Consider the following 26119-nt stretch of genomic DNA (forward strand, 5'->3'; position numbering starts at 1 on the left):
CCCAGCTACTCGGGAGGCTGAGGCAAGAGAATGGCGTGAACCCGAAAGGCAGAGCTTGCAGTGAGCTGAGATCCGGCCACTGCACTCCAGCCTGGGCGACAGAGCGAGACTCCGTCTCATAAAAAAAAAAAAAAAAAAAAAAAAAAAAAATCATTAACCAATAATCAAGCAATTAGCAAAAATACATAATGACCATGTGTTTTACAAACATTCAAAGTACATTAGAGTACAGCGATTGGAGATATCAGTAAGATTCAGAGTAACCAGGGAAGGTACCATTACTGAGAGTATAATTGCTGTTGGAATTTGAAGCCGAGACACAATTTTAATAGAGAAGTATTGGTTGCTCTAGAGGAAGGCATCTAAGATTTCTTCAATAGGTGTTGGTAGATATTCTTTCAGGAAATATATTCTTTAATTCTGACAGTAACCTTCAAGGTAAGTATTATTATCCCTATTTTCCAGAAGAAGAAATCAATAATGATGATAACAAGAATAACTAACATTTATTGACAAGCTAGGCAATTGACTGAAGTCCTACATGGATTACCATACATAGCTTTTACAGAAACTCCAAGAAATAGGAAAGAAGTTGTCATGGGCTGAATATTTACATCTCCCCAATTTTATATGTTGAAGGTCTGTCATAGTCCATTGGAGCTGCTATGACAAATACCGTAAACTGATTAGCTTATAAACAATAGAAATATATTTCTCACAGTTCTGAGGCTGGGAAGCCTAAGATCAAGGTACCAGCAGGTTCAATGTCTAGTGAAGGCCTGTTCCTCATAGAGAGTGACTTCTTGCTATGACCCCACATTTAATTCATTTAATATCTGGATACTGAGGAAAAGGATGGCTAGCTCTCTGGGGTCTCTTTAATAAGGGCCCTAATCCCAATCATGAAGACTGCATTCTCATGACTTAATCACTTCCCAAAGGCTCCACCTCCTAAAATCATCACAGTGGGGACTAGGATGTCAACACATGAATATTGGAAGGACACAAACATTCTGACCACAGCAAGCCCTAGCGCCCAATGTAATGGTATTTGGAGATCCCTCTGCCATGTGAGGACACAGGGAGAAGGCAGCTGTGCTTAACACAGCTATGTGAGCAGAGGCAGTGGTGTGAATTAGGCCTGTCTGGCAGATACTAAAAGTCAGACCTGCTAGTGAAAGATAAGGCTGGAGACTTCAGTGAGGCAGGGTGATATGATGGACAACCTTGAAAGTCAGGCAGAAGAACCTGAGTGTACCTTGTGGTCCCAGTATTCAGGGAAGTGAAGAGTTTTGATAAAAAGAATGCTGATCAGTTATTTTCCTTGTATATGGAAGGAATACAGAAAAATAAACTAGAAAAGCAAACATCTTAGTTGAACATAAAACATTTTAAAACTAATAGCTAAGCAATGGATGATGAATTAAAGAGGGTCCTATAGAAGAGGCTCCAATTTGTGAACATCATCTAAGCCAAGGGTTTCAGTGACCCATCCACTTCTGGCTGAATATTGATCCAGATGCCCTGGATTATCCTGAAAATCCAGTCTTTCTTGATTCTTTATTTTGTTCTTCTTCCATCATTCACTTGACATTTGTATACTGAGGATCACCTTTTGGTATTATAAAAACTTAAGTTATTTCGCCTCTTTGCTCAATTCCTTTAACTATGTCAGTGCTCCCCAAGCTTCAGCCAAAGACCATCAAGGACACACATGTGATGGAACAAAGTGGGATTTATTAACTTGTTGCAACAAGGGACACTGAACACCATGGGGGAATTGTGGGCTATCTCAATAAGAAGGTGTAGGAATAACTTCCAGTATTTGAGGTTGTGCTAGATAACTTAAGGTTAGCACTCAGCTGGGTGCTATTCGGAAGTGGGAGTAATTCTGTGACTATTTTGTGAATCCTATCTAAAGGGAAGGAAGAACAGAGAGAGGATAAAGCTATGATTAATAAGGAGGCAGTGGTCATTCATATTAGCCAGGAAATGGGAGGTTGGGGTAGTTTTGTGGTCTGCACAAAACCCGCTACGATTTTGTCTGTGCTTAGGCATTGCAGGGTAGTCTCTTTTTTTGTGTTTCATTCATCACTGGCTCCAAGTGACCTGGTCTAATGTTAGTGTCCTGCGAGATTATTTATGTTCCGTAGGAAAAAAATATGGCCCCGCTGTCAGGCCAGTTCCTAGCAACACGGAGGGCAGGCCGGTTAGTTAGTGGCTAGCCGGGTCCCTACGTCAAGGCCTGCCATTCTCTTTTTTACCTATGATCTGTGTCTCTGTTAATTGGAATGGGAGCCTTAAATGGGCCAGGCAAGGAGTTTATCTTAACTCTACCCCTTACTGACTGTGTGATCTCGTGCACATTTTTAATCCTTTTCAAGACAGTTTGCTCTTTCATGAAATGGAATAACACCCCCCCATCGAGCTGTTGTGAGAATTAAATGAAAAAACAGAACAAAACAAAAAAGCCTGGCACTTAGTAATTTCTCAATAAGTCACTGCAATTTTTATTTTTATTTTTTTTGAGACGGAGTCTCGCTCTGTCGCCCAGGCTGGAGTGCAGTGGCGCCATCTCGGCTCACTGCAAGCTCCGCCTCCCGGGTTCACGCCATTCTCCTGCCTCAGCCTCCCGAGTAGCTGGGACTACAGGCGCCCGCCACAAAGCTCGGGTAATTTTTTTTTTTTTTTTTTTTTTTTGGTAGAGACGGGTTTCACTGTGTTAGCCAGGATAATCTCGATTTCCTGACCTCGTGATCTGCCTGCCTCGGCCTCCCAAAGTGCTGGGATTACAGGAGTGAGCCACCGCGCCCCGCCTGCAATTTTTATTATTTGCCTGAATATTTGGCATGACACTCAATGTGTAAGTGCACAGTTGAAATAGCTTCCTTCTCTTTTCTTTGAAGATGAGAAGGCTAAGTTCCTTATATATATACAAAAATGTGTTCTGTTAAACACTGATCACTGCAAGGCCATTTACTAAAATGTTTATGGGATGGAATCTTTTTCAGCACTTGCTCTCTCCTCAGCGGGCCCCAGAGAGGCTTATTCAGCTGGCAGAGGGCAATCTGAATACACTCGTGACCGAAATGAACGAGCTGCTGACCAGGGTAAGTTGGCAACATTATGAATCTCTTGAAAGCAGATAGATTATGTCAATGAAGGAAAATTACTTCGAAGTTCTGAAATGTAAATCACCTTCTTCCTAATTCCCAATTTGATATGTAAAATAGATGCATTCTGACTTGCTAGTTCTGCTTCAAATCAAATCATAGAAATCAGTAGCACACAGAAAGGTTTGGAATACCTGGAAATTGTCAAGAACATTGGCTAAAAAGTCCAGAATGACAGTGTTTTGAGAACTTTATTCAGTAGCGTCCATGGTAGTTTTCATCTGTTCTGATTTCCAAAAGCACTATCTTTGATTGTGTAAAGAGAAAGAAAAACAAATGAAAATACTTGTGGTCTCTTTCATCTCATCGTGGGATTTTTGCATTTGTATAGAAATACAGTGTAAATCAGTCTTTCTACACAAAAGAGGAAATCTTCTCTATTGTGAGACTCCAAAGCACTTAAGACACTTTTTAAAGTCAGAATGTAAAGTCCATGTTGCATTTATCAGACTTTTTAAGGAATTGGAAATTTTAAATTTTCAAAAATGTGATGGCATTAAAAACTTTTTGCTGTTAGAGAATGAAGAAAACAACACAAAGCCCGCCATCTTGTGGCCAGAAATATGCATGAAGCGAGAAACGGGGCTGCAAAGTAGGGATTTAATTTGATTATCTAAGAGCTTTAAATGATAAAGAATATTGGAGTTAGAAGGTTCCTGGGGATTATCTAGTCCATTTTGTATTTTAAAGAAGAGCTGCCTCGGGCCATGACAGTGAAACGAATTAACAATGGCCATACAATTTGCTAAACCCAGGGACCTAAGCAGGACCCAGTCTGAAGATTCCCACTGGCCCAGTACTTTTTCTACATAGCCTGCTGTCGGTTTAGGAAAATTTCCACAGGGAAATCAAATAGGCTTCTGAGCACATAATGCTAAACAATGGCCCTGATGTTACAACAGCATACTAAACACTTTTTCAGAATCTCATAGCAACAATATAAAATGTACAGATACAACATGGAGTTTCTTGCCAAATGTATGTAGACATTAGATTAAATTGAGTGCATTTATCTCATATTAATTTAATACGTAATAATTCATATTTGTTATGTGACTACTAATAAATATGAATTTTCTAACAGATCATGGCAGAATAAATCAATTTAACAAGCACACATAAATGTTCATAACATGCAAAGCCTAAGTTAAGTGTTGGCAGATGAAAAATATGAATGAGGCTCAATCTGTCTTCAAAGAACTTTCAGGGGTGTGTGTGTGTGTGTGTGTGTATACATCAGTGTTTAGGTATATGGAGGACAATATTAGACAATTGCATGCAAGTATAAAATAAAACATGAAATAAAATAAAGTCAGAAGAAATTCTTGAGAAATATGTAGTAACAGAACAATTTCATCTGGTTAGGGTTAATTAGAAAAAAAATCCATGTAATAAGTGGCATTTCATTCATTCATTAACTAACACTTATTAGGGGTTTCCCATGTTCTAGGAATTATGACAGACACTGGGGATAGAGGTATGAGCAAAACTGTGCAGTCCTGCCCTCGTTGGCTTAGTATAGTCTGATGATCTGACCTTGGAGACACAAGAAGTATTTCATTAAAAGTGTCAGATCTTTATTATGTCTCAGCCTACACTCTTTACTCTTTCCAGCAGATTCTCTCACACTGTTTTTTAAACAGACTTTGTTTTTTAGAGCAGTTTAAAGTTCACAAAAAAATTGAGCGTAAAGTTCAGAGAGTTCTCTTATCTACTCCCTGCCCCCACAGTCTTTCCCACTGTCTACCTCCCCCACCAGAATGGTACATTTGTTACAGTCGATAAACCTAAGTTGACACCTCCTCATCACCCAAAGGCCATAGTTTACATTAGGGTTCACTCTTGATGTTATACATTCTATGGGTTTGGACAAATGCATTATAACGTGTATCCAACATTGTAGTATAATATAGAAAAGTTGTACTGCCCGAAAAATCCTCCATGCTTCACCTATTCATACCTTCCTCCTCCTTGACCCCGACAACCACTCATATTTTTACTACCTCCATAGTTTTGCGTTTTTTGGAATATATAGCTGGAAGCATACAGTGTTGTGCTTTTTCATGTTGGCTTCTTTCCCTTGGTAATATGCACCTAAGGTTTCTCCATATTTTTTCATGGCTTTATAGCTCATTTCTTTGCAGTGTTGAATAATATTTCATTGTCTAGACATCTCACTGTTTATGTATTCGTTCCCCTACTGAAGGACATCTTGTTTGCTTCCAAATTCTGGCAGCATGAATCACGTTGCTATAAACATCTTTGTGCAGACTTTTGTGTGGACACAAGTTTTCAACCTATTTGGGTGAATGTAAAGGAGCATGATTGCTGGATGGTATGGTAAGAGTATATTTAGTTTTGAGAGAAATTGCCAAAATGTATTCCAAATGGTCTTTACTATTTTGCATTTCCACCAGCAACAAATGAGAGTTTCTGTTGCTCCACATCCTCACCAGCATTTGGTGTTTTAGTGTTTGGATATTGTCATTCCAGTAAGTGTGTATGGTATCTCATTGTTGTTTTAGTTTGCAATTACTTAATGACATATGATGTCAAGCATCTTTTCATATGCTTATTATTTGCCATCTGTATATCTTCTTTGGTAAGGTGTCTATTTAGGTCTTTGTCTGTTTTTTTCATTGGGTTCTTTTCTTGTTGAATTCAGAGCTTTTGTATATTTTGGTTAATAGTCCTTTATCAGGTATGTCTTTTGCCATTATTTTCTTCCCCTCTGTGGCTTGTCTTACTCTCCTGAGAAGTGTCTTTCACAGAGCAGAAGTTTTCTGTTGTAAAGAAGCCCAGCTTGTCAACTAGGTTTCTCCCGGTTGAGCCTTTGGTGTTGTATCTAAAAAGTCATTGCCATACCCACGGTCATCTAGATTTTCTCTTATGCTGTCTTCTAGGAGGGTTACAGTTTCGCATTTTACACTTAGGTCTATAATCCATTTTTAGTTAATTCCAATACTATTGTAAAATAAACTTTTTACTTTATAATAGTTTTAGATTTCAGAAAACTTGCAAAGAAAGTACCAAGAGCCTTCACATACTCCATTCCCAGTATCCCCCATTGTAAACGTCTTACATTAGCATGGTACATGTGTCATAACTAATGAGCTAATAATACTGATATATTACCGTTAACCCAAGATTATATTCATATTTTTTCAGTGTTTACTGAATTTTTTTTTACTGTTTCAGGATCCCATGCAGGATACTATGTTACATTTAGCCATCCTGTCTTCTTAGGTTCCTCTAGACTGTGGCAACGCTGTCAAAAATATGTAACAGTGTTTTTGAAACAGTGTTTTTGATGACTTTGACAGTTTGGACAGGTTCCTGTATTTGGTAAGCTGTCCCTCAATTGGGGTTTGTCTCGTATCTTTCTCATGATTAGAATGGAATTTTGAGTTTTTGTGGGAAAAACTTCAGAGGTAAAGTACCATTTTCATCACATTGAGAACCCATGTGACCAATATGACATTACTGTGGATATTGACCCTGATCACCTGACTAAGGTAGTGTTTGCCAGATTTTTCCACTGTAAAGTTACTCTTTTACACCCTTTTCTTACTCTAATACTATTTTTATCTGCCCCTTCTTCAGATTCAGTAACATAAAAGGCATAGAAATAGGACTACTGAAAGGAAAGATCACTTTGATGGGTTGAGAGGGGGGAGGAAATGTAAATACTCATTAATTACTTTTTTCCTACTATATTTGTAATTAGAAATATATCTTCCATGCAGACCACAAACACTCAAGTAAATATGACAAATTCTCTCTTTCCCTGTGGTCAAGGTGCATAACAATCAAAAGGTGAATTAATACAGATGGAGTTATAATTAGAGAGTTAGATGGTTTCATTATCCAAAATCAGGCTAAGTCCGCTAATGCCTCTATCTCAGAGTCATGAATGATCCTGCAATTGTGACCAGGGTATGAGAAATGCAGTGGCCACAACTTCCAATTACCCATGACTACATTAGAGGAGACAGTGCCCTAGACTAGGACTGCACATTGGAAATACCAGGAGCCCTATCTCACACCCATAGGTTGTAATGCAATTGGTCTGGGGTACGGTCAGACAACTGGGATATTCAAGAATTCCCCAGATTATACTGATAAAGAATTACTGTGATCCTGTAGTTACCTAATAGCTAAGACTCCCTTTCCTCTGGAAAAATGCCTTAATTGGTACTGCCAATCTTTTTTCTTTTTTTTTTTTTTTAAACAGAATTTCACTCTTGTCCAGGCTGGAGTGCAATGGCATAAACTCGGCTCACTTCAACCTCCACCTCCTAGGTTCAAGCAATTCTCTTGCCTCAGCCTCCCAAGTAGTTGAGACTACAGGCACTGGCCACCATGCCCAGCTAGTTTTTATGTTTTTATTTTTATTTATTTATTTATTTTTAGTAGAGACGGGATTTCATCATGTTGGCCAGGCTGGTCTCGAACTCCTGACCTCAGGTGATCCACCCACCTCGGCCTCCCAAAGTGCTGGGATTACAGGCGTGAGCCACTGTGCCCGGCAGTACTGCCAATCTTTGTTCTGCTCCTTTTTCTCTGCTTGGTTGGCTCATCAGTCACTTGATACAGTCTTTAGATTTGTTAAGAGCACGTGGCGAGGTTGATCCTGCATGACTGCTGTAGGAGTTGCCCTCTCTTCTTCAAGGGCTTTTATATTTTATACTCATAGTTTTTAAATGGAGAAATTGAATTCCTTAATATCCCTGGGTAAAGAAGATATTATTCCTCCCAAGAACTCACATTTAAAATGTATTTTGATATATTTCAATTAATGTATAAATATAAAGTAAAAAAATTACATAATCATATATCTCTTTCAATGCATTTTGATTTGTTGCCATTTTGTTTTACTCATTGGAAAAACCCAAGTTCCTCACATATGAGAATCATGCTTAACATATTCAAACTGCCCTACAATATGTGTGGAATATTAGGATGCTTTTTGATGATGACTCTACTTACCTCTGTAGCTATTGTCCTCAGCTCCTTTCTTTTTTCAGAGCCAAAATTTTTGAAAGACTTGGAGACAAGTCTGTATTTATTTCTCACTCCACTGCTGCCTGGATTTTCTCACCAGTCCACTACTGAAACTGTTTTTATAAGATAACCAATGATGATCTGGTAACTAAATCCACTGATACTTATGAATTTTACTTGAAATCTCTGCAGCAGTTGCCAGCTTTGATCTTTCCTTCCTTCTTAGCATACTCTTCTCTCTCTGTTTTTCTCCTAATTCTCCAACCTTTCATTCTAAGGCTCTTCCTCTTATCATCACTTCAAAGTTGGTGTTCCTTGGGGACTAGACCTCAGTCCATGTTTCCCCTCACTCTATAACTCTTCCTTTGATCTTCAGTTGCCATGTGTAAGCTGTTAACTCATAAATCTATATTTTCAAGGCTGACTTCATTCTCATGCTTTGGCCCTGTGTGCCTTAGTATGGACTGTGGATTGGACATCTCAAACTAAACTCATCATTTCCTCTTAAAGCCAATTCTTTCTCCTATTTAGACCATGTCAGTGTTTTATCCTCCAGTATATGCCCAGTCTCCCAAACCGAAATTAGCAGGTTACCCTTCACTCTACTCCCTCTTTCACCCTTCATCAAATTTGGTTTCCTTCTATGGTGGCTCTTTGTAAGCCTTATCCAACTCTAACCAGTTATTATTTATATGGCAGAGTGAACATTCTAAATTACAGATCCTGTCATGTCATGTCATTCTCTTCCTTAAATTGTACTATGGCTTTCCACCTTTTTTCAGGATGACATACAGTGCTCTCCCACCATGATCTAATCTTGCTTCTCTCTCATCTCTCCCCACCACTCACGGTCTGGTCATCTGCACCCCCGTGGATTGAGCATGTAAGCCAGAAACCTATGAATTTTCTTTGGTGCCTCTTTCTTCCTCATGATGCTCCTGCTTATCCAACTCATTACCACACACTGGGCTTCCACTTGTGTGTATGGCATTCATCTCTACTACAACACTCTCATCCAATCTTATATTGTCTAGTTTGGGATTATCACATTTGTTTTTTAGCTGGTCTCCCTGCTTTTACTCTTGTTCTCCTCCAAATCTGTTCTCTGTAATATAGCCAGAATGAACGTTTGCTATTCCAAATGTGAATATGTCGTCATCGCAGTGCTTACAAATTCTTCCCCGACTTCCCTTAGGCTCTTAGGATAAAGATCAAAATTCTCTCCTTGGCCACATCTCCCACCACTTGTGCCCCTGGCCATCTGCACTCCAGCCATACTGTCCCCCAGGCACTTTGTCCCACCACAAAGCATTTCCACACATTTCACTACTTTGCCTTAAAAGTAATCTACCTCTCCCCACACTTTGTTAATTTCTGTTAACTCCAATTTACCTTTCAAATCTCAGCTTGTGAAAGCCTGTGCCATCGCAGGGGTTCTGAGATTCTTCCTGTGCTTATCTTATACCGGTATTATTTCCTCCAGTTTGCAATTATAAATTTATCTACATGATCATTTGACAAATAACTCTCTAGTCCACCAGACTATAGACTCCAAATGGGCAAGAAGCCTTTTTGTTTCTTATCAGAGTATCACCAATATTATGCACATAATAGGTGTTGAGTCAATATTTGTTTAATTAATTGTGAATAATTTTAAAAGCATTTGAACAAGATGAAATGTAGACAAGCCCAAAATAAACACTGATTTTGCATGCTTTAAAATGCATTAAAATCAGGCATATATTTATAATTATATTATTGAATATTTTGTTGTCATTGATAAACACCTCTTAAATGTTTATATTCGGTAAGAGGAGAATGCTGTGCAGTAGACTGAGCTGTATAAAATATTAAAATTTAGCTTCACTTATATTGTATTTTATTGCCTATTTAATATCAAATTTAATGAAAATGAAGCATTTCCAAAAGGATGAAACTAGTTTTTAAATTATTTAAGTGCCAATATTTTAAGTTTATAATATTTTATTTATAGTTTTTAAAAGATTTCAACTGCTAACAGTGTTTTTTATTTCTCCTTTTATATTTTTAAAAGATATATATATATATATATAATATAAAACAAGTCGTATCTTTTAGGTTTGGAACTTTTAAAATTGGCACGTGAAATATTTAGGAAGAAATTCTACATGGAACTGGCTCATTGTCATTCCACGGGGTCAGCTGGTTGCTCTCTTTCCTTGTGTGTTGTTGGTCCTCACGGCTTGCCTGATGAGTCCTTCACTGCCACTTAGACATATGGAGCTGGTAATATTGGAAGATGACCCTTGAGAGTATCATATAAATGATTTGATCTGAAATTTAATTTTAGCAGGAAACCATATGAGTCTGCAAATGCAAAGGTAGACGGTATCTAAGCAATGTTATCTATTCAGCAGTTAGGTTTGCTCCATTGGATTCTAGTTTTAACATAAAGAAGGCAGAAAATGAAACACACTGGTAATATCCAACCAAGAAAATTGTGTGCAGATTTTAAGAGGCTCAGTAAGAACTGCTTGAGCTAAAGCAGGAAAGTAACAGCTACATTGTTCAGAAGTAAATTAACGTGTGCTTAATGGTAATGCATGCTGCCTAGACATAAATACTCTAAAAAACAAAACAAGAAAAAAATAGAAAAAGAAATGGAGGAAAAAAACCTAATTGAGTGAATGTCAACATTAAAAAAAAGGTAATCAAAGGCAAGAGAGATACAAGATACTGTGTAAGGCATCATTTACAAAGGAACACTGTAAAGATTGCAGAATAGAGGTAAGAAGATGTTAAAATAAGAAAATCCAAGATAGAGAATGAAAGGAAGATTGTACAACATATTAGGATAAATGAGAAGTTATTTGTCAAATACTCAAAGGACAAGATAATAGTGAATAAGAAGAAGGATGACTAAAAGATGGAGATGGTAATTTAATAAAACACAGAAAGAGCCAAACTGAATCAGACAGATAGTTTCTATCATGTAGTATTTAGCATTCACTCGTAACATTATCACTAGCCTGTCCTGGGTGAGATTGATTTTTGTGAATTTTGCTTTGACAATGATACCACTATCTATCATCACCGCCCATAGGTGATAGTGCATTTGTCATAGACTTCTTTATGAAGTCTCTCGTGGGTATTTTTGACAAGGGTAACTCTTCAACTTAATTACTGTGTAATGAGACATGATTTTTAAAAATATATACCTAGATGATGTTCTGATATGATTTTGAAATGTGTTAATTCACTGAAAGCCAAAACTTACATACGTAAAGTATACATTAACTGGAGCAGTGTCCTCCACTCACCTAGAATATTCCAGTTTTCATGTATTTTACTACTGTTTCTGAATGTTAGCCGAACAAAAAATAGCATTGGGTACAAACAAAACAAAAAAAGTGTGTGTTTCATCTCCAATTCCCCATACATGTAAGTTCAGATAAGTCACTTAACCTCCTCATACCTTCCTTTTCACCTGTGTAAAAAGAGGGATCATGCCTTCTGTATATCTCTAAATGCAGGAAGAGTAAGTGAGACACAGGAGAGTGCTGTAAGCCTTTGCAAACATGCATATAAATCTGGCATAACTATTCACAATAGCAAAGACATGGAATCAACCTAAGTGCCCATCAATGATAGACTGAATAAAGAAAATGTGGTACATATATGCCATGGAATACTATGCAGCCATAAAAAAAATGAGTTCATGTTCTTTGCAGGGACATGGATGGAGCTAGAGGGCATTACCCTTAGCAAACTAACACAGGAACAGAAAAATAAAATACTGCATGTCCCATTTATAAACGGGAGTTAAATGATGAGAACACATACACATATAGAAGGGAACAACGCACACTGGGGCCTACCAGAAGGCAGAGGGTGGGCAGGATGAGAGGATGGAGAGGATCAGGAAGAATAACTTATGGGCACTGGGCTTAATACCTGGGTGATGAAATAATCTGTGCAACAAACCCCATTACACACATTTACCTGTATAACAAATCTGCACATCCCGCACATGTACCCTGAACTTAAAATAAAAGTTAAAAAAATATAAAAAATACAAGTACTTCTGAAGTACAGCTGAGCCTGACTGTGTGTAACTCATCCTTTAGAGTGCCAACCCGCATTAAGTTGATGCTTTTGGTGCCGGGAACCTCACATCTCCTCCTCTTCTGGAACGTAGCCTAGAGAGGAAGCTCTTCTTCTGTGTTTAGAGGGAAGGTATCTCCTTCAGGAAGCACTGCACTGGCCCTGAAGAGTCTGCCTACCCTCTTCCTGCCCCCTACTCCCACTCCCATCCCACCAGTGTGGAACTACTTGGTGTGTAATCAAAGGCCCAGTTTGAATTACTGTGAGGCCAGTGGCTAGCAAGCGGTGTTGTTGGGACTGGAGATTATCATGCCTGGTTCTCTTCCCAAGCTTCAACTGTAGCTCTTGAGCAGCAGCTTCCTCTGAGCTTCTAAAAAAATGCCCAGAAAACTGCCCAGCCAACCACATTTGCTGGCAAGCATAGCACCAGGCATACGGTCAGTTTGAGTGCTATTATTTAGGCTTTAGAACTTCCAAGGGATCGTTGGTTTGATTGTCATGGTATCAGCCAATCACCCAACATCTTTGACCCATGACAATTTGCCAGACACTATGCCTGGCACTCTGAGGAATAAAAAAAAATGAGACAGAGCTCTAGCCTGCTCTAATCTATCTATCTAATGGAGATTAGATAGATATGGCAAAGCACCCAACAAAGTTACTACCCATTAGAGTTGTGAATAGTGGTAATAATAATTATTTTTGAAAATCTAAGAAAAGAGAGCATGTGCTAGAATAGGTAAGGAGGGCTTCACTGAGAAGATGGAGTTGGAATTGAATCTCAAAAGCTGGATTTATTTTGGAGAAATAGAGAGGAGTTAAGAAGCAAAAGTATGAACAAAATCTTTTTTTGAGAATGTTCCAAAAGAAAGTAGGCAAGAAGAATGGTAATACGGTTGGCAAGATTGGTTAGGAAAATTGTTGTTTAGTCCTGTATATAACAACATTAGAGAATATTTACTGTAAGTTAGGTATCATACTAGGAGCTGGATATAATATGATGAACAAAACAGACCAGTTCTCACCCCCTTAGAACTTACCTTTCAGTTGGATAGGTTGTCAATAAATAGGTGAGCCAATTACTAAGTAATTCTCAAATCCATGGTGCTAGGAAGGAAACATCCTGCTGCAGGAAGTGTGGCAACCTAGGTAGCACCCTGGGAATGGCCACACTAAGGAGAAGCCCTTAAACTGAAAGCTGTTGGGTAACAAGGACCCAGTCTTTAAAGGTGTTGAGGAGAAGTTCATTCTAGGTAAAGACAACGGGATACAAGAGAGTGCTAAGAAGGGATGAGTTTTGCTATGTCAGGGAGGTTCACTGCATGGGGTCTTAGTGCTAATTTTTTGAACTTCTTTCTTATCATGGAGCTTGTAGAATTCTTGACAATTTAGCATTGAAGTACTTAGTACATCAATACTAAGAATAAAATGCACGTGAATGATGACTCTTACACAATCCTACATAAATGAAATAACCTGTAAAACAGATTACAACCCAGAGGAAGTAAAGACAATGAATATGATCTTGATCATCCAGAACTTAAAAGAGACAGTGCATGATATATACTTACTTTTTAAAATTTAGACACTTTGAGTTGTTAATAAGAATTGGTCCATTTGTTGCAAAATTGTGATTTTTTGGTAACAGAAAATATATTGATGAAGCAAAAGAATATATTTTAAGTTTAAATTATAATGTACATTTTCTGTATCATAAGAGACACCAGTGGTATTGATACATTAATTCTTACGGTAAGATACTGGAAGATGACCAAAATGTAGATCAAGTTTCTTATTATGGTGTTCGGTAATATGTGAAAGTAGGAGTGGTACCATAAAGTCCAGTCAAGTCTAGACTGGAAAAATATCCAAAGCAGTTTAGACTACCAATGTCTTTTTTTTTTTTTTTTTTTGAAACAGAGGCTCACTCTGTCGCCAAGCCAAGCTGTTGACCTTAGTTAGTGATTCAAAAGTAACGTTTAAAAAATTATGGATGAGTATGTGTGTGTATGAGAATGTGTTTATGTATATGTGTCTGTGTGTAAAAAGTTATTTGACCCATCAGACCTTTGAGTGCAAACACGTGCAGGAAACAAAGTTTAAGGAAATTAATGGAACATAATTGCAACACTCACCACAAAAGCAAGGATTTGAGTAACCTAGGGATTGGATGCACAGTTTGTTCCAAAAAAAGTTTTAAATCTAACAGTGAAAATTTTAGAAGAATAAATCCAGAGCATTATAATACATTGGTTAATACTCTCCAAATTATTGTGTATATGTACTGCAAATTATACAGAAAATTCCAATGGATTCTTACCCTTTCATCCTTTTATTTGTGATGTTAACACTTGCAGGTTAAGAGGTTAGATGATAATAGTTGGACTTTATATTCTTTCATTTATGCAAAACCTTGAAAACTTTCATAAGTTAAACCTCTTGCTGCCCTTGGGAAATCACAAAATGCAGTACAATTCCTCTAGCATCTTTTACCATGTTCTGTGCTGGCCAGACATTTAATTCTATTTAAAATCCACTTATGTATATTTTAAAAATTAATTCTCTGGCCATGCCTAGTATGCAAGCACTCTGGTATAAGATTGTAGACTATTAATATGCTGCCAGCTTGGACCTTATTCAAAATTATATTGAGACAGTTTGTGATTCTCTAATTCATTATCTGTAGTTAGACTATCCGTATCTTTTTAGTAAAAGAGAAGAAGGCTTATATATTGGCATATGCATACACATAGGAAAACAAAGTGTAAACCTTTCAGGATACTCTAAACCTTGTAATTTTTAAAGAAACAATGTTATACACACACCTTTTTTGTTTGACTAGATATGGTATATTTTAACCGTGAACACATTGAATGCATTCCAGTGTGTCAAATGATATTTTAAATGTGAATAGAGGTGAATGTGCTTGAGAATACTCTTTGGGAGGTGTGGCTGTTTTGGGGTTCTGTTTTACTTTGCTGACAGTGTTGCATAATTCTGTGATTAACAACCATATTTCTGGTGCTATCATATGGAAAAAGCTAGCATTTATTCTCCCTTAACATTTTATTGGCATCTTTGATGTGTTATAAAACAGACATTTACTACTGAGTAGCTAAGCATTTCCCCCTCTTTGTTTCTTTAATTAACGTATTGATCTAAAACAAATCTATAGGATCAAGCTTATTGAGGCAGACAGCCTGTTCATCTCTCAAGAGATCACTGTTGCACTCCACACACTTTTTCAGTAAATAAAATATGGACAAAACTGCAACATGTGGAGGCTGAAGAGTCCATTAAAGACTTTTGGCAACTGTACCTTAAAGATATTTCAAAAATAATTGTGCTTTATCGCTTTTTCTGTGCCATAGCATATAACAAGGGTTTTTAAAAAGACCAAATACAGCTCTCTGATTTCCATTTAATGGAAGAAGTAATAAAGTTTAATTGTATACTTGAGCACAGGGTGTCATTTCCAATACATCTGATCAATAATTCATCGATTGCCTTTGGCTCAAAGTAATATTTGAAAGAAAATGCAGCCAGTGGGAGCTTCTCTAGCTGTAGCTTCATCATCTCTATTAATTATGCTTTTCCTGAATTTGGATCATTAGGCTACCAAAGTGACAGCAGATGGCGAGCAGACTGGACAGGATGCTGAGAGGACCAACACAAGAGCAAAGTCCCTGGGAGAATTCATTAAGGAGCTTGCCCGGGATGCAGAAGGTATTAGAAAGAATCATGTTTTAATCATCATTTCTCCCAACAGAAAAATACCGACAGGGATGACACAGGACTGGAATTTCTCTTGCTATAAGAGACATCTGTAAAATCAAAGGTTGAGTTTCAAAAAGCAGTATGGTTAAGATATTCAAGGGTATTGTCTGCTGAGAACCCGTGACCTGCAGTGTTAAATTAGCAATAGTAGTCAGTGAATTAGTGACAATGAGGGCAGAATAGCAGTAAATTCTTGAAACATGGCTATTATGATTACATAAGAATAGGAAACTTTTGTTTTTATTTGAAAGTATTTAAAATGTTTTTCATTTTTAAGAAAGTTAATGTCATCATTCCACTTGATACATTAAAGCAGCACTTCAGTTTCTCAAAATGGCTTTTCAAATACCGGGGACTGGTTCTTAATGAATATCTGTTGCTTGGGATTTGGATATGTTACTTTATGAGAAGCTCTGATGCATTTAGCTCACAATGCTCTAGGAGTTAGTTCTTGCCATCTACTAACATGAATGAGAAAGTGGAAGCCATTTTGGGGCAAAAGCCCAAATTAAGAAACTCAAAGAATGCAGATAATGCCTCTCCGCACTCACCCCCCAAAAAAAACCTAGTCCTTAAATATCTGTTAAAATATAATAAACATGCACGCAGGTTTAGAAATTGGGAAAAATTGTTTTTGTTGTTTTTTGCTTGAAGAATTCAAGCATTTTTCTTGCTCTGCAATAGTATGCATTTTAGATACTTTGTTTCTTAATGTAGCCAAATAAGTAAGGATGTGAGATCAACTTCAAGGCAGATTCTGATTGATAATTCTTAGGCACCACTGGCCAAGAAGAAACAAATCCCAAAGATTCACCACTGCAAGAAGCAACAGGGTTTTAATTTGAGAGCTAATTTGAGGCAAAGGTGTGAGGTTCTGAAACATAAATTACCTCTACCAGCAATATCTCAGTTAACTCGTTGTGGTTTATCCTCTGCTAGATGAAGCTGTTGTACTTTCCCTAGTATTATTTTCCATTAATGCTGCTTGAAGTGCCCTCCTCCGACCGAAAACAACAACAACAACAAATCCCACTGCAGGTAGAGCATCTTCACTCTGAGCTGATCCCCAAACGCCCTAGTCAATGCTCCAGGAACTTTGCTTTTCTTTCCATTGACATTTCAAACCCCCAACACCCGGGAGCCCATCCTGGGGACTCATTTTCAATTTGTTTCAATCAAACATTGGTATGAGAATAAATGCTAGCATATGTTTTAATAGATCCTATTATCAAAACTGCTTACTTTATTCTCTGCATTGAACCCTCCATCTCCCACCAAACACAGATGCATATTCATGATTATGCATGAATCAATATGAATGACTATGCATGGTTATGCATGAATGCTCAATATGAATATTTTCTTCTTCTGGGTGTCTAGGGCCTCTAGGTACTGTTTGTACAATTTGTGAACCAACATGGGGGCAAAGTGGAGATGACATGTATCCCAGGCTTGCTCACCACCCCAAATCCCAAGTCTATACACCAGAGAAGGGATTACCCATCAAAGGTGTCGCTCATTTCCTAAATTATGCATAGATCAGGTGGTCTGATTGTGTCTGTCCAGATAGGGCACCCGTTTCTAATTTATGTAAAGTGCCATGTGGGATAGCTATACTTTAGGGAAATAAGAACACTATTCACTTTTGCCTGCAGGCACTATTTGGCAGAATTAATCCAACTGTTAAAATTGAATGAAAGCTCAAATTTAAATTGTACCAGAGCAACACTAAATGTTCATTGAGATGTAATACAAAGCTTGGCAGTTTAAGGGAGAAAAAAAGAGAAGGTCGGGGAAGGAAGAGAGGGGAGGGAAGGAAGGGAGGGGAAGGAAGGAAGGGAGGGGAAGGAAGGAAGGAGAAGAGGGAAGGAAGGAAGGAAGGAAGGAAGGAAGGAAGGAAGGAAGGAAGGAAGGAAGGAAGGAAAGAAGGAAGGAAGAGAGGGAAGGAGGGAGGGGGAGATAGTGTGGGACAAGAAGGGAGGGAGGGGGAAGAAAGGAAAGAAGGGATGAAAGGAGGAAGAGAGGGATGAAGGGAGAAAGGAGGGAAGGAAGGGGAAGGAAGGGAAGGAGGGAAGGAGGAAGGAAGGAAAGGAAGGAGGAAAGAAGGAAGGAAGGAAGGAACGAAGGAAGGAAAGAGGAAGGAAGGAAGGAGGAAAAGGAGGGAGGGAGGAAGGAAGAAAGGAAGGGCAGAAGGAAGGAAAGAAGGAAGGAAGGGCAGAAGGAAGGGGGAAGGGAGAGAGGAAAGAAGGAAGGGAAAGGAAGGAGGAAAGAAGAAAGGAAATGGAAAGAAGGAAGGAAGGAAAGAGGAAGGCAGGGAGACAGAAAAGAAGGAAGGGAAAGGAGGGAGAGAGGAAGAAAAAAAGAAAGGGGAAGGAAGGAAGGAAGGAAGGAAGAAGAAATAAGAAAGGGAGGAAGGGAAGGAAGCACTAACCAAAGGCTTTAAGTAGGTTATACAACATATCCACACCTCTTTTTTTTCACTCTCAAAACTATAATATGAGGGATAACCATCAGTACTTTTACATTTTTGTTAGTTGTAATAAATTGCTGTGGGAAAAGTAGATGCTTCAGCCTGACATTTATCTATTTCAGCTTTATGTTTGGATAGATGTACTATTCATCCTATCTTTCATTATGAGTCATGACCTCTTCATAGATAATCAACTTCTATTCATCTAAGGCATTCTTATCTCACTATAATTTTATAATATCTACCATGCTATGACTCCTGATTAGTTCATGAATAAACTCTGTTTTTTCCATGCATTATTAGAATTAATGAGTGGACATAGGTAAACCCATTAGTGTTTATTTCCTGACATACAATGGGACTTAATCAATGATAGACACCTTTCCTTCCTGTTTCTCAGATCAGAGTATTTCTATTCTTAATAAATTTACCCATCAGAAGATCTTTTTTTTTTTTCAGACTTAGTATGAAAACAGTTTTGCTTCTCCTAAGGAATTTTTACTCATATTTATAGATACTGTATACCTCTTAAGAATCCTATTTGTATTCCCTGCTACCCATAGGCTACTAAGATGCTTAGAAGTGGACTTAGGATGCACTGCATGGAATGTTACGGCGTGGTTTTCTGTCTACTAACTCTTTTCCTAATTTACACAGTGTTTTTTTTTTTTTTTTTTTTTTTACCTGTAGCGCTATTTCCCTTTATTTTAATTTTATCTGATATTAGGATTTTTAAAAATTACCTAAATCCTCCTTTGAATTAAGTTGGAAATAAATAAGTAAATTGCAAAGATATATATTTTACAATCATTTTCAATACTGTGGGAAAGAAAATATATTGAAGTGATAGCGCATACTTTTGAATAAGAAATGGAAAACACATTCATCTCTAAGACTGCTCAGAGAAGTTCCAAATCCTATTTATACATAGGATCTGGAACTATATATATGTATATAAACATAAAAATGTATGTTTATATATGTGAAACAATTAAACTTCTCCTATTAAAATGATGCTTCCTTTCCTTTTTTGGCTGGGGGGGCAGTGATTTCTAAGAAAATCATATTGCCTAGCACTTGATAGATGCCTATGAGAGAAATGGAAAATGACAGCATTTTTAAATTTAACTTTCAGTAGAAAAATAATGGAAATAAAAATTAAACTAGACAGTTCACCATACAAAAAGAATGTTAAATGAGGGTAAGTAAAGCACAGTGAAATAATCTGGAAAATAACTGTAAAACTTTAAAACACTAATGATAAATAAATGTTATCTGAATAAAACTGAAAAGTTTTAATGGGCCATATATAATTTATTTGTGTCCCAATGAGGCCATATTTTTCTCCAAAACCCATATCTAAAATTTGTTTTTCATAATGAAGATAAAGTAGCACACATACCAAATACCCATTTGAAAGATGCTATCATTTAATCCAAAAAGATACTGAAGGACCATGTCCATTTTGGGGAGCTTGTATTTTTTTTTTTACATAACATGGGTTGCAACAAAAAGCTGGCCATGGAATAGCAGTTTATTCCATGCAACCAATAGCAGTTTATTCCATAAGCAGCCAATATATTTGCTAAAATGTTTGTTCTTTTGGTCCTAATCACATTGCAATCTTTTGGAACTATTTCAATAACAGTAATTACAACAATTGATAATATCCGACCGGAAAAAAAAAAAAAAACAAACAAAAAAAAACCTCATGACTGAGTTGCACAGTGATGTCCTATAGAAACTGTACGGAGTACATGTTACATGTTTTGATGTTTTCCTTTTTTTTTCCTCGTGTTTTTATTTTCCTTTTTACTTTAAGTTCTGGGATGCATGCGCAGAATGTTCAGGTTTGTTACATAGGTATACCTGTACCATGGTGGTTTGCTGCACTTATAAACCTATCAAAAGAAGACATTTATGTAGCCACAAACATATGAAAAAAGTTCATCGTCACTGATCATTAGAGAAATGCAAGTCAAAACCACAATGAGATACCATCTGACACCAGTCAGAATGGCAATTATTAAAAAGTCAGGAAACAACAGACGCTGGTGAGGCTGTGGAGAAATAGGAGCACTTTTACACTGTTGGTGGGAATGTAAATTAGTTTAACCATTGTAGAAGACAGTGTGGCGATTCCTCAAGGATCCAGTACCAGAAATACCATTTGACCCAGCAACCCCATAACTGGGTATATACCCAAAGGAATATAAATTATTCTACTATAAAGGCACGGGCACATGTATGTTTATTGCAGCACTATTTATGCAAAGAGATGGAACCAACCCAAATGCCCATCAATGATACACTGGGTAAAGAAAATGTGGTACGTATACACCATGGAATACTATGCAGCCATAAAAAAGAATGATATTATGTCCTTTGCAGGGATACGGATGAAGCTGAAAGCTTCAGCATCCTCAGTAAACTAACATAGGAACGAAAAACCAAACACCACATGTTCTCACTCATAAGTGGGAGTTGAACAGTGAGAACACATGGACAGGGAGGGGAACAACACACACTGGAGCCTTTTGGGGGTTGGGGGCAGAGGAAAGGGAGAGCATTAGGACAAATAGCTAATGTAGGCTTAAAACCTAGATGATGGGCTGGGCGCCGTGGCTCACTCCTGTAATCCCAGCACTTTGAGAGGTCGAGGTGGGCAGATCACCTGAGGTCAGGCATTCAAGACCAGCTTGGCCAACATGGCAAAGTCCCATCTCTACTAAAATACAAAAATCAGCTGGGTGCGGTGGCATGCGCTGTAATTCCAGCTGCTCAGGAGGCTGAGACAGTAGAATGGCTCGAACCCGGGAGGTGGAGGTCACAGTGAGCGGAGATTGTGCCAATGCACTCCAGCCTGGATGACACGGCAAGACTCCATTTCAAAAAAACAAACAAACAAACAAACAAACAAACAAAAAAAACCTGGATGACGGGTTCATAGGTGCAGCAAACCACCATGGCACATGTATATCTGTGTAACAAAGCTTGCTTTATTAATGCACGATCATTTTGCTAAAGCCATTTTTGTGTACCTTAATGATTTCTTCTACTTGTTTACAAATGGTTTTAATTTAAAGAAATTATGTATGCCATCCAAAAGATACAGCCATATTTGCCTTTTCCCTTTCTCTATCTGATGTCATTCTTTTTCCACCAGATTTTTCTCTGTAGAAGTTTAGCTTTGAGACTAGAGCACAAGAGAAACAGTGAGATTCTATCTCTCATTTGTCACTTCCTCTATATTGCCTAGGCCCAGAACCTAAATTAGATCAAATTTCAAAAGATATCTCTTATGAAAGCTGATTTATACACACACACACACATTTAACAAAGAAAAACCATACAGCTTTAGCAGGTTGAGAAGTGGCATTTATTAATATCTTCATTTTAAAAAATGAGTACAAATTATGTCAGTTAAAGCCCAGATTGCTGGTCCTCACCCCCAGAATTTCTGAGTCCGCAGGTTTGTGGTAGGGCCTGAGCATCTGCATGTCTAATGGACTCCAGGGTGGTGATGCTGCTGCTGCTTGTTGGGGACCACCTTTTAGAACCACTGTGCTGACCCACCTTCTCACATGCCCTCTGCCTGCGCTGCTTGTCCTGCCTGTGTGCAACTGTTTCAGGAGCTCTGCCCAGTGCAAAACTCTCTCCAAGAAAATAAATTAATTTTCAGGATTATCTATGTCATACGGAGATCTTCAGATACACCCTTGAATGGTAGAAAATGCCTCTTGGCCAACCTAGACCCCTCCTCATTCTAGAAGTTTTCAAAGGTAATATTATAGAAATAAGTATTCGGCTGATAAAAGAGTTTGAGAAAACATCTCTCTTAAACTCACTAAAAAAAATGTCCTATAGAACACACTCCAGGAAGCTTTAGTATGAAACTAATAATATAACTGTGTAAATGTTTCAATTCACCATTTTAAACTTTTATTTGACAGAAAATTCTTTTTTCAAATGAAATCTTGCCCAGAACACCAACCTATAAAGCAGATTCTTGGCAGAATAGACATCATTTGTAGAAAACCTGAAGCACCTGGAGAATCCTACGATTCCAAGGAGCACAGTTTGAAACTCCATTTAATGCATAATAAACACAGACCCTTGTGAAGGATGCTATGGCTGGAAGGTGTCGTTGAAGCCTAATTTATAACCCTTCTCTTAGAAGGGTTATAAGCCTAGACCAGAGTGCTTCTTTCTTCACTCCTTTAAAAAATGAATACAGGAGAACTATGTGGAAATACAAGGGCAGGTTCATTTTCAGAGATCTCATCACTGAATGTATTTCCATACTTGGTATTTTTAAGCTGACTGATAGCACTGCTATGACTATCTTATCAGCAATGCAGAGCTTGTGTTTCCAGCCTCCAAGTGTTATGCTACAGGTCACCGTATTTTTTAGAGCTCGTACCTGAATATGCTTTGACCTACTTCTTTATTTGTAATTCTTTCTTTCTTTTGAGGTTAGAAACACCATGTTTTAATTGCTGTAACCCCCAAAAGAAACAAAATATTGAGAAATATATTACATTTCCCTGTTACTGATTGTTGTCTTAACTGCCTCTGTGTTTCCCAACAGGAACACTCACGGCAAAATACTCTTCCTTTGGAGATGGTGGTACCCAGCAGATGCTGAATACCATGTTTTCATGTGGCATTTTTGTTTACTAATTTACAAAATTTGTTTTACCCCCTGCAGCTGTAAATGAAAAAGCTATAAAACTAAATGAAACTCTAGGAACTCGAGACGAGGCCTTGGAGAGAAATTTGGAAGGGCTTCAGAAAGAGATTGACCAGATGATTAAAGAACTGAGGAGGAAAAATCTAGAGACACAAAAGGAAATTGCTGAAGACGAGTTGGTGTGAGTAGATGAGTTATTATTTTTTCATTTGGCACACTGAGATTTCCAGATAATTTACAGTTTTCTAAATTTTTATCGTATGTATAAATAAAAGATGCTTTGCTTTTCCAACCTGGAGATGTTTGCTATGTTATCTATTATCTGTCTATCTAACTATCTATCAATCATTATTTATTCATTTACTGATTTAATTGTACTTTATCATTGTTCTAAAATGAAACAAAAGCATGTTCTTGCCTACATATAATCAAGTAAATGATCTTTTCTGGTGTTGCCCCTTCTATAATTAGGCTAATGAGCTTGCTTTGTTAATCACCTGCATTAGGGACTTTTGGACTACCAGTTGATTTTTGTTTCAATAAAAATGCCTATATACAAAGTAGTGACTTTACCATTCATGTATTGACCAACCTATACATTTTATCATCTTAAGAAATGCTGAAAAGAAAAGTCATCAAATAATAAACACCTAATACTTTCAAATAAGAATTGGGAATATGAGGGTTGGGAAAAGTGACAGGGATTTTACTCATGCTAAAGAACTTTTGTGATAACACTCAATAAAATAGATACATCTCTACATTCATAGTCAGCTAACTTCAAAGTGGTAGTATTATTAATAGTTAAATAATTTATACTAAACCAGCAATATCAGCACACCAGAGAACTTGTTAAAAATACAGGTTGTCAGACCCCATCCCAGACCTCCTGAATCAGAAACTTTGGGGATGGTGCCAGCAAACCATGTATTAACAAGCCCTTCAGGGGATTATGAGGCACGTTAGTTTGAGAATTACTGTCTTTCAAGTATTTAGAGTTTCTGAATGACTTGGAAATTATCACTTTAGAAAAACTAGGTAAGTTAAACCCAGAAAAACTTCCAGATCAGTCAGTTGGAAGAAAAAGAAACATAGATTAAAATCATGCTATTCTACTAGCATGACAATGACCTAGAATTCTGTTCACAGTTTCTAAGCAAACATACCAATATTCATCATTACATTCAAAGTAATAGAGAACGGGTCTCAGTATGATGAAACAGGTGGACTGTTTGATTTTGGTATGTGAACTGAATCATAAAACTCATAAAACTCATTTCATCAATCGGATTCCCAGAATGACATGAGACCCCTTCTGATTCAAAATGTCTTTTTACTTACAAATTTAAAAGGATTTTTTAAAAATATGTTTTGCTTTTATTTTAATTAACTATAAATGGTCTCAGGTACCAGTTTTCAACTTGATTTAGCACACAGTGAATCTATTTTACATGTTTTCTTATTTTCTCATTCTTTTCATGTTAGTATCTCTTTGTAACGTTGTTTAATACCAATAAACCCTAAGGCAGTGACATGAGCTCATTGTCTATCATTGGGCTGGGGGTGGTTGCAGAGCTGCAGAAGGGCTTCTGAAAAAAGTGAAGAAGCTGTTTGGAGAGTCCCGGGGAAAAAATGAAGAAATGGAGAAGGATCTCCGAGAAAAACTGGCAGACTACAAAAACAAAGTTGATGACGCTTGGGACCTGTTGAGAGAAGCCACGAATAAAATCAGAGAAGCTAATCGCTTATTTGCAGTAAACCAGAAAAACATGACTGCGTTGGAGGTGAGTCTTAGGAGCACTTTTGTCTTAATCTCAGAAGGTTGGGGACTGTGGGGGCAGTGTTGAACATGGCTGGACTATTCTACTTGATGCCCATTTACAAAGATCAAAAGTGACAACTCTGAAAGGGAACTTCTAAGAAACAGAACAAGAAATGACTTTTTTTATTTTGTTTTTAATGACCAGTTACCATCGCTCAAAGTATCAAATAAAATTTCGATAAATTAAACTGTTGAAGATCTTTAAGAACACTGTGATACAGTGGAAGAAGTTCTTTACAGGGAGTCAGGTGACCTTGGTCTCAGTGACAACTGTGCCACTTAACTAGACATACAAATTGGGCAAGTCAATGAACATCTGTAAGCATCGGTTCCCCAAATCTACAATGAGTGCATTATACTATAGTAGGTGGGGTATCTTCAAATATTCATATCATATTATTTTGCAGCTTTCCCAAACTAATTCACAAACTTTGTTCAGAGATCTTGCTGCATAAGATCATAGAAGTCCCCTACACTTTCAAATTCTAAGCACATGACAAATACCTCAATGAACTGAGACCAGAGCTTGGAAAACATTTGGTTCCCCTTTTTCTGTGCACTGTGTTCTATGCAAATGATCCTTCAAAAGGGACTAATAGGAACAGATCAGGTCTGGGTTATTTTCTCCTCCTTTTCCACACAGATAACAGTTATTTCTCAACTCAAGAAATTATGGGCAGCCTCTATCTTTTTAAGAGTGCTGATCGAACTAGAACTAAAACAGATTCCTCCATTATTATTTTCTTCTTCTTTTCATTTTCTTTCTTAATCTTAACATAGTAAATAATCACTTTTCCTAAGAGTAAATTCAGCACATATAACAGCAGAAACCTGTATTTGATATTAATATTTAAACAACAACAACTTTCTCCCCAGAGACAAATTTACCTTTGCTGTTTCCAAAGTATCCGACTCGGCAGGTCAGAAAACAGCAGCAGACCTAAACGTCTTCTAACACATAATTTCACCTGCAACAGTAACTCAACACCGCCAGGCATATAGTATGTATGTAGGAATGTTTGTCGAAGGACAGTAACGATTGAATAAAATGAACCAGGATTTTAAAAATCTATTTATTTCTATTTTCCTTTGGATTA

At 37.4% G+C, this 26119-nt stretch overlaps 1 protein-coding gene across 1 annotated transcript in view; it reads left to right on the top strand.

Moving 5' to 3' along the window:
• LAMA2 (laminin subunit alpha 2) overlaps positions 1–26119 on the top strand; it is a 601080-nt gene that overhangs the window by 465352 nt on the left and 109609 nt on the right. Inside the window, 4 exon segments of the mRNA XM_025382237.1 lie at positions 3012–3110; positions 15875–15986; positions 23219–23381; positions 24774–24984. Of these exon segments, the coding sequence (XP_025238022.1) occupies positions 3012–3110; positions 15875–15986; positions 23219–23381; positions 24774–24984 (585 nt within the window).

Source organism: Theropithecus gelada, chromosome 4 (assembly GCF_003255815.1).
Source record: "Theropithecus gelada isolate Dixy chromosome 4, Tgel_1.0, whole genome shotgun sequence".
NCBI classification, from domain to species: domain Eukaryota; kingdom Metazoa; phylum Chordata; class Mammalia; order Primates; family Cercopithecidae; genus Theropithecus; species Theropithecus gelada.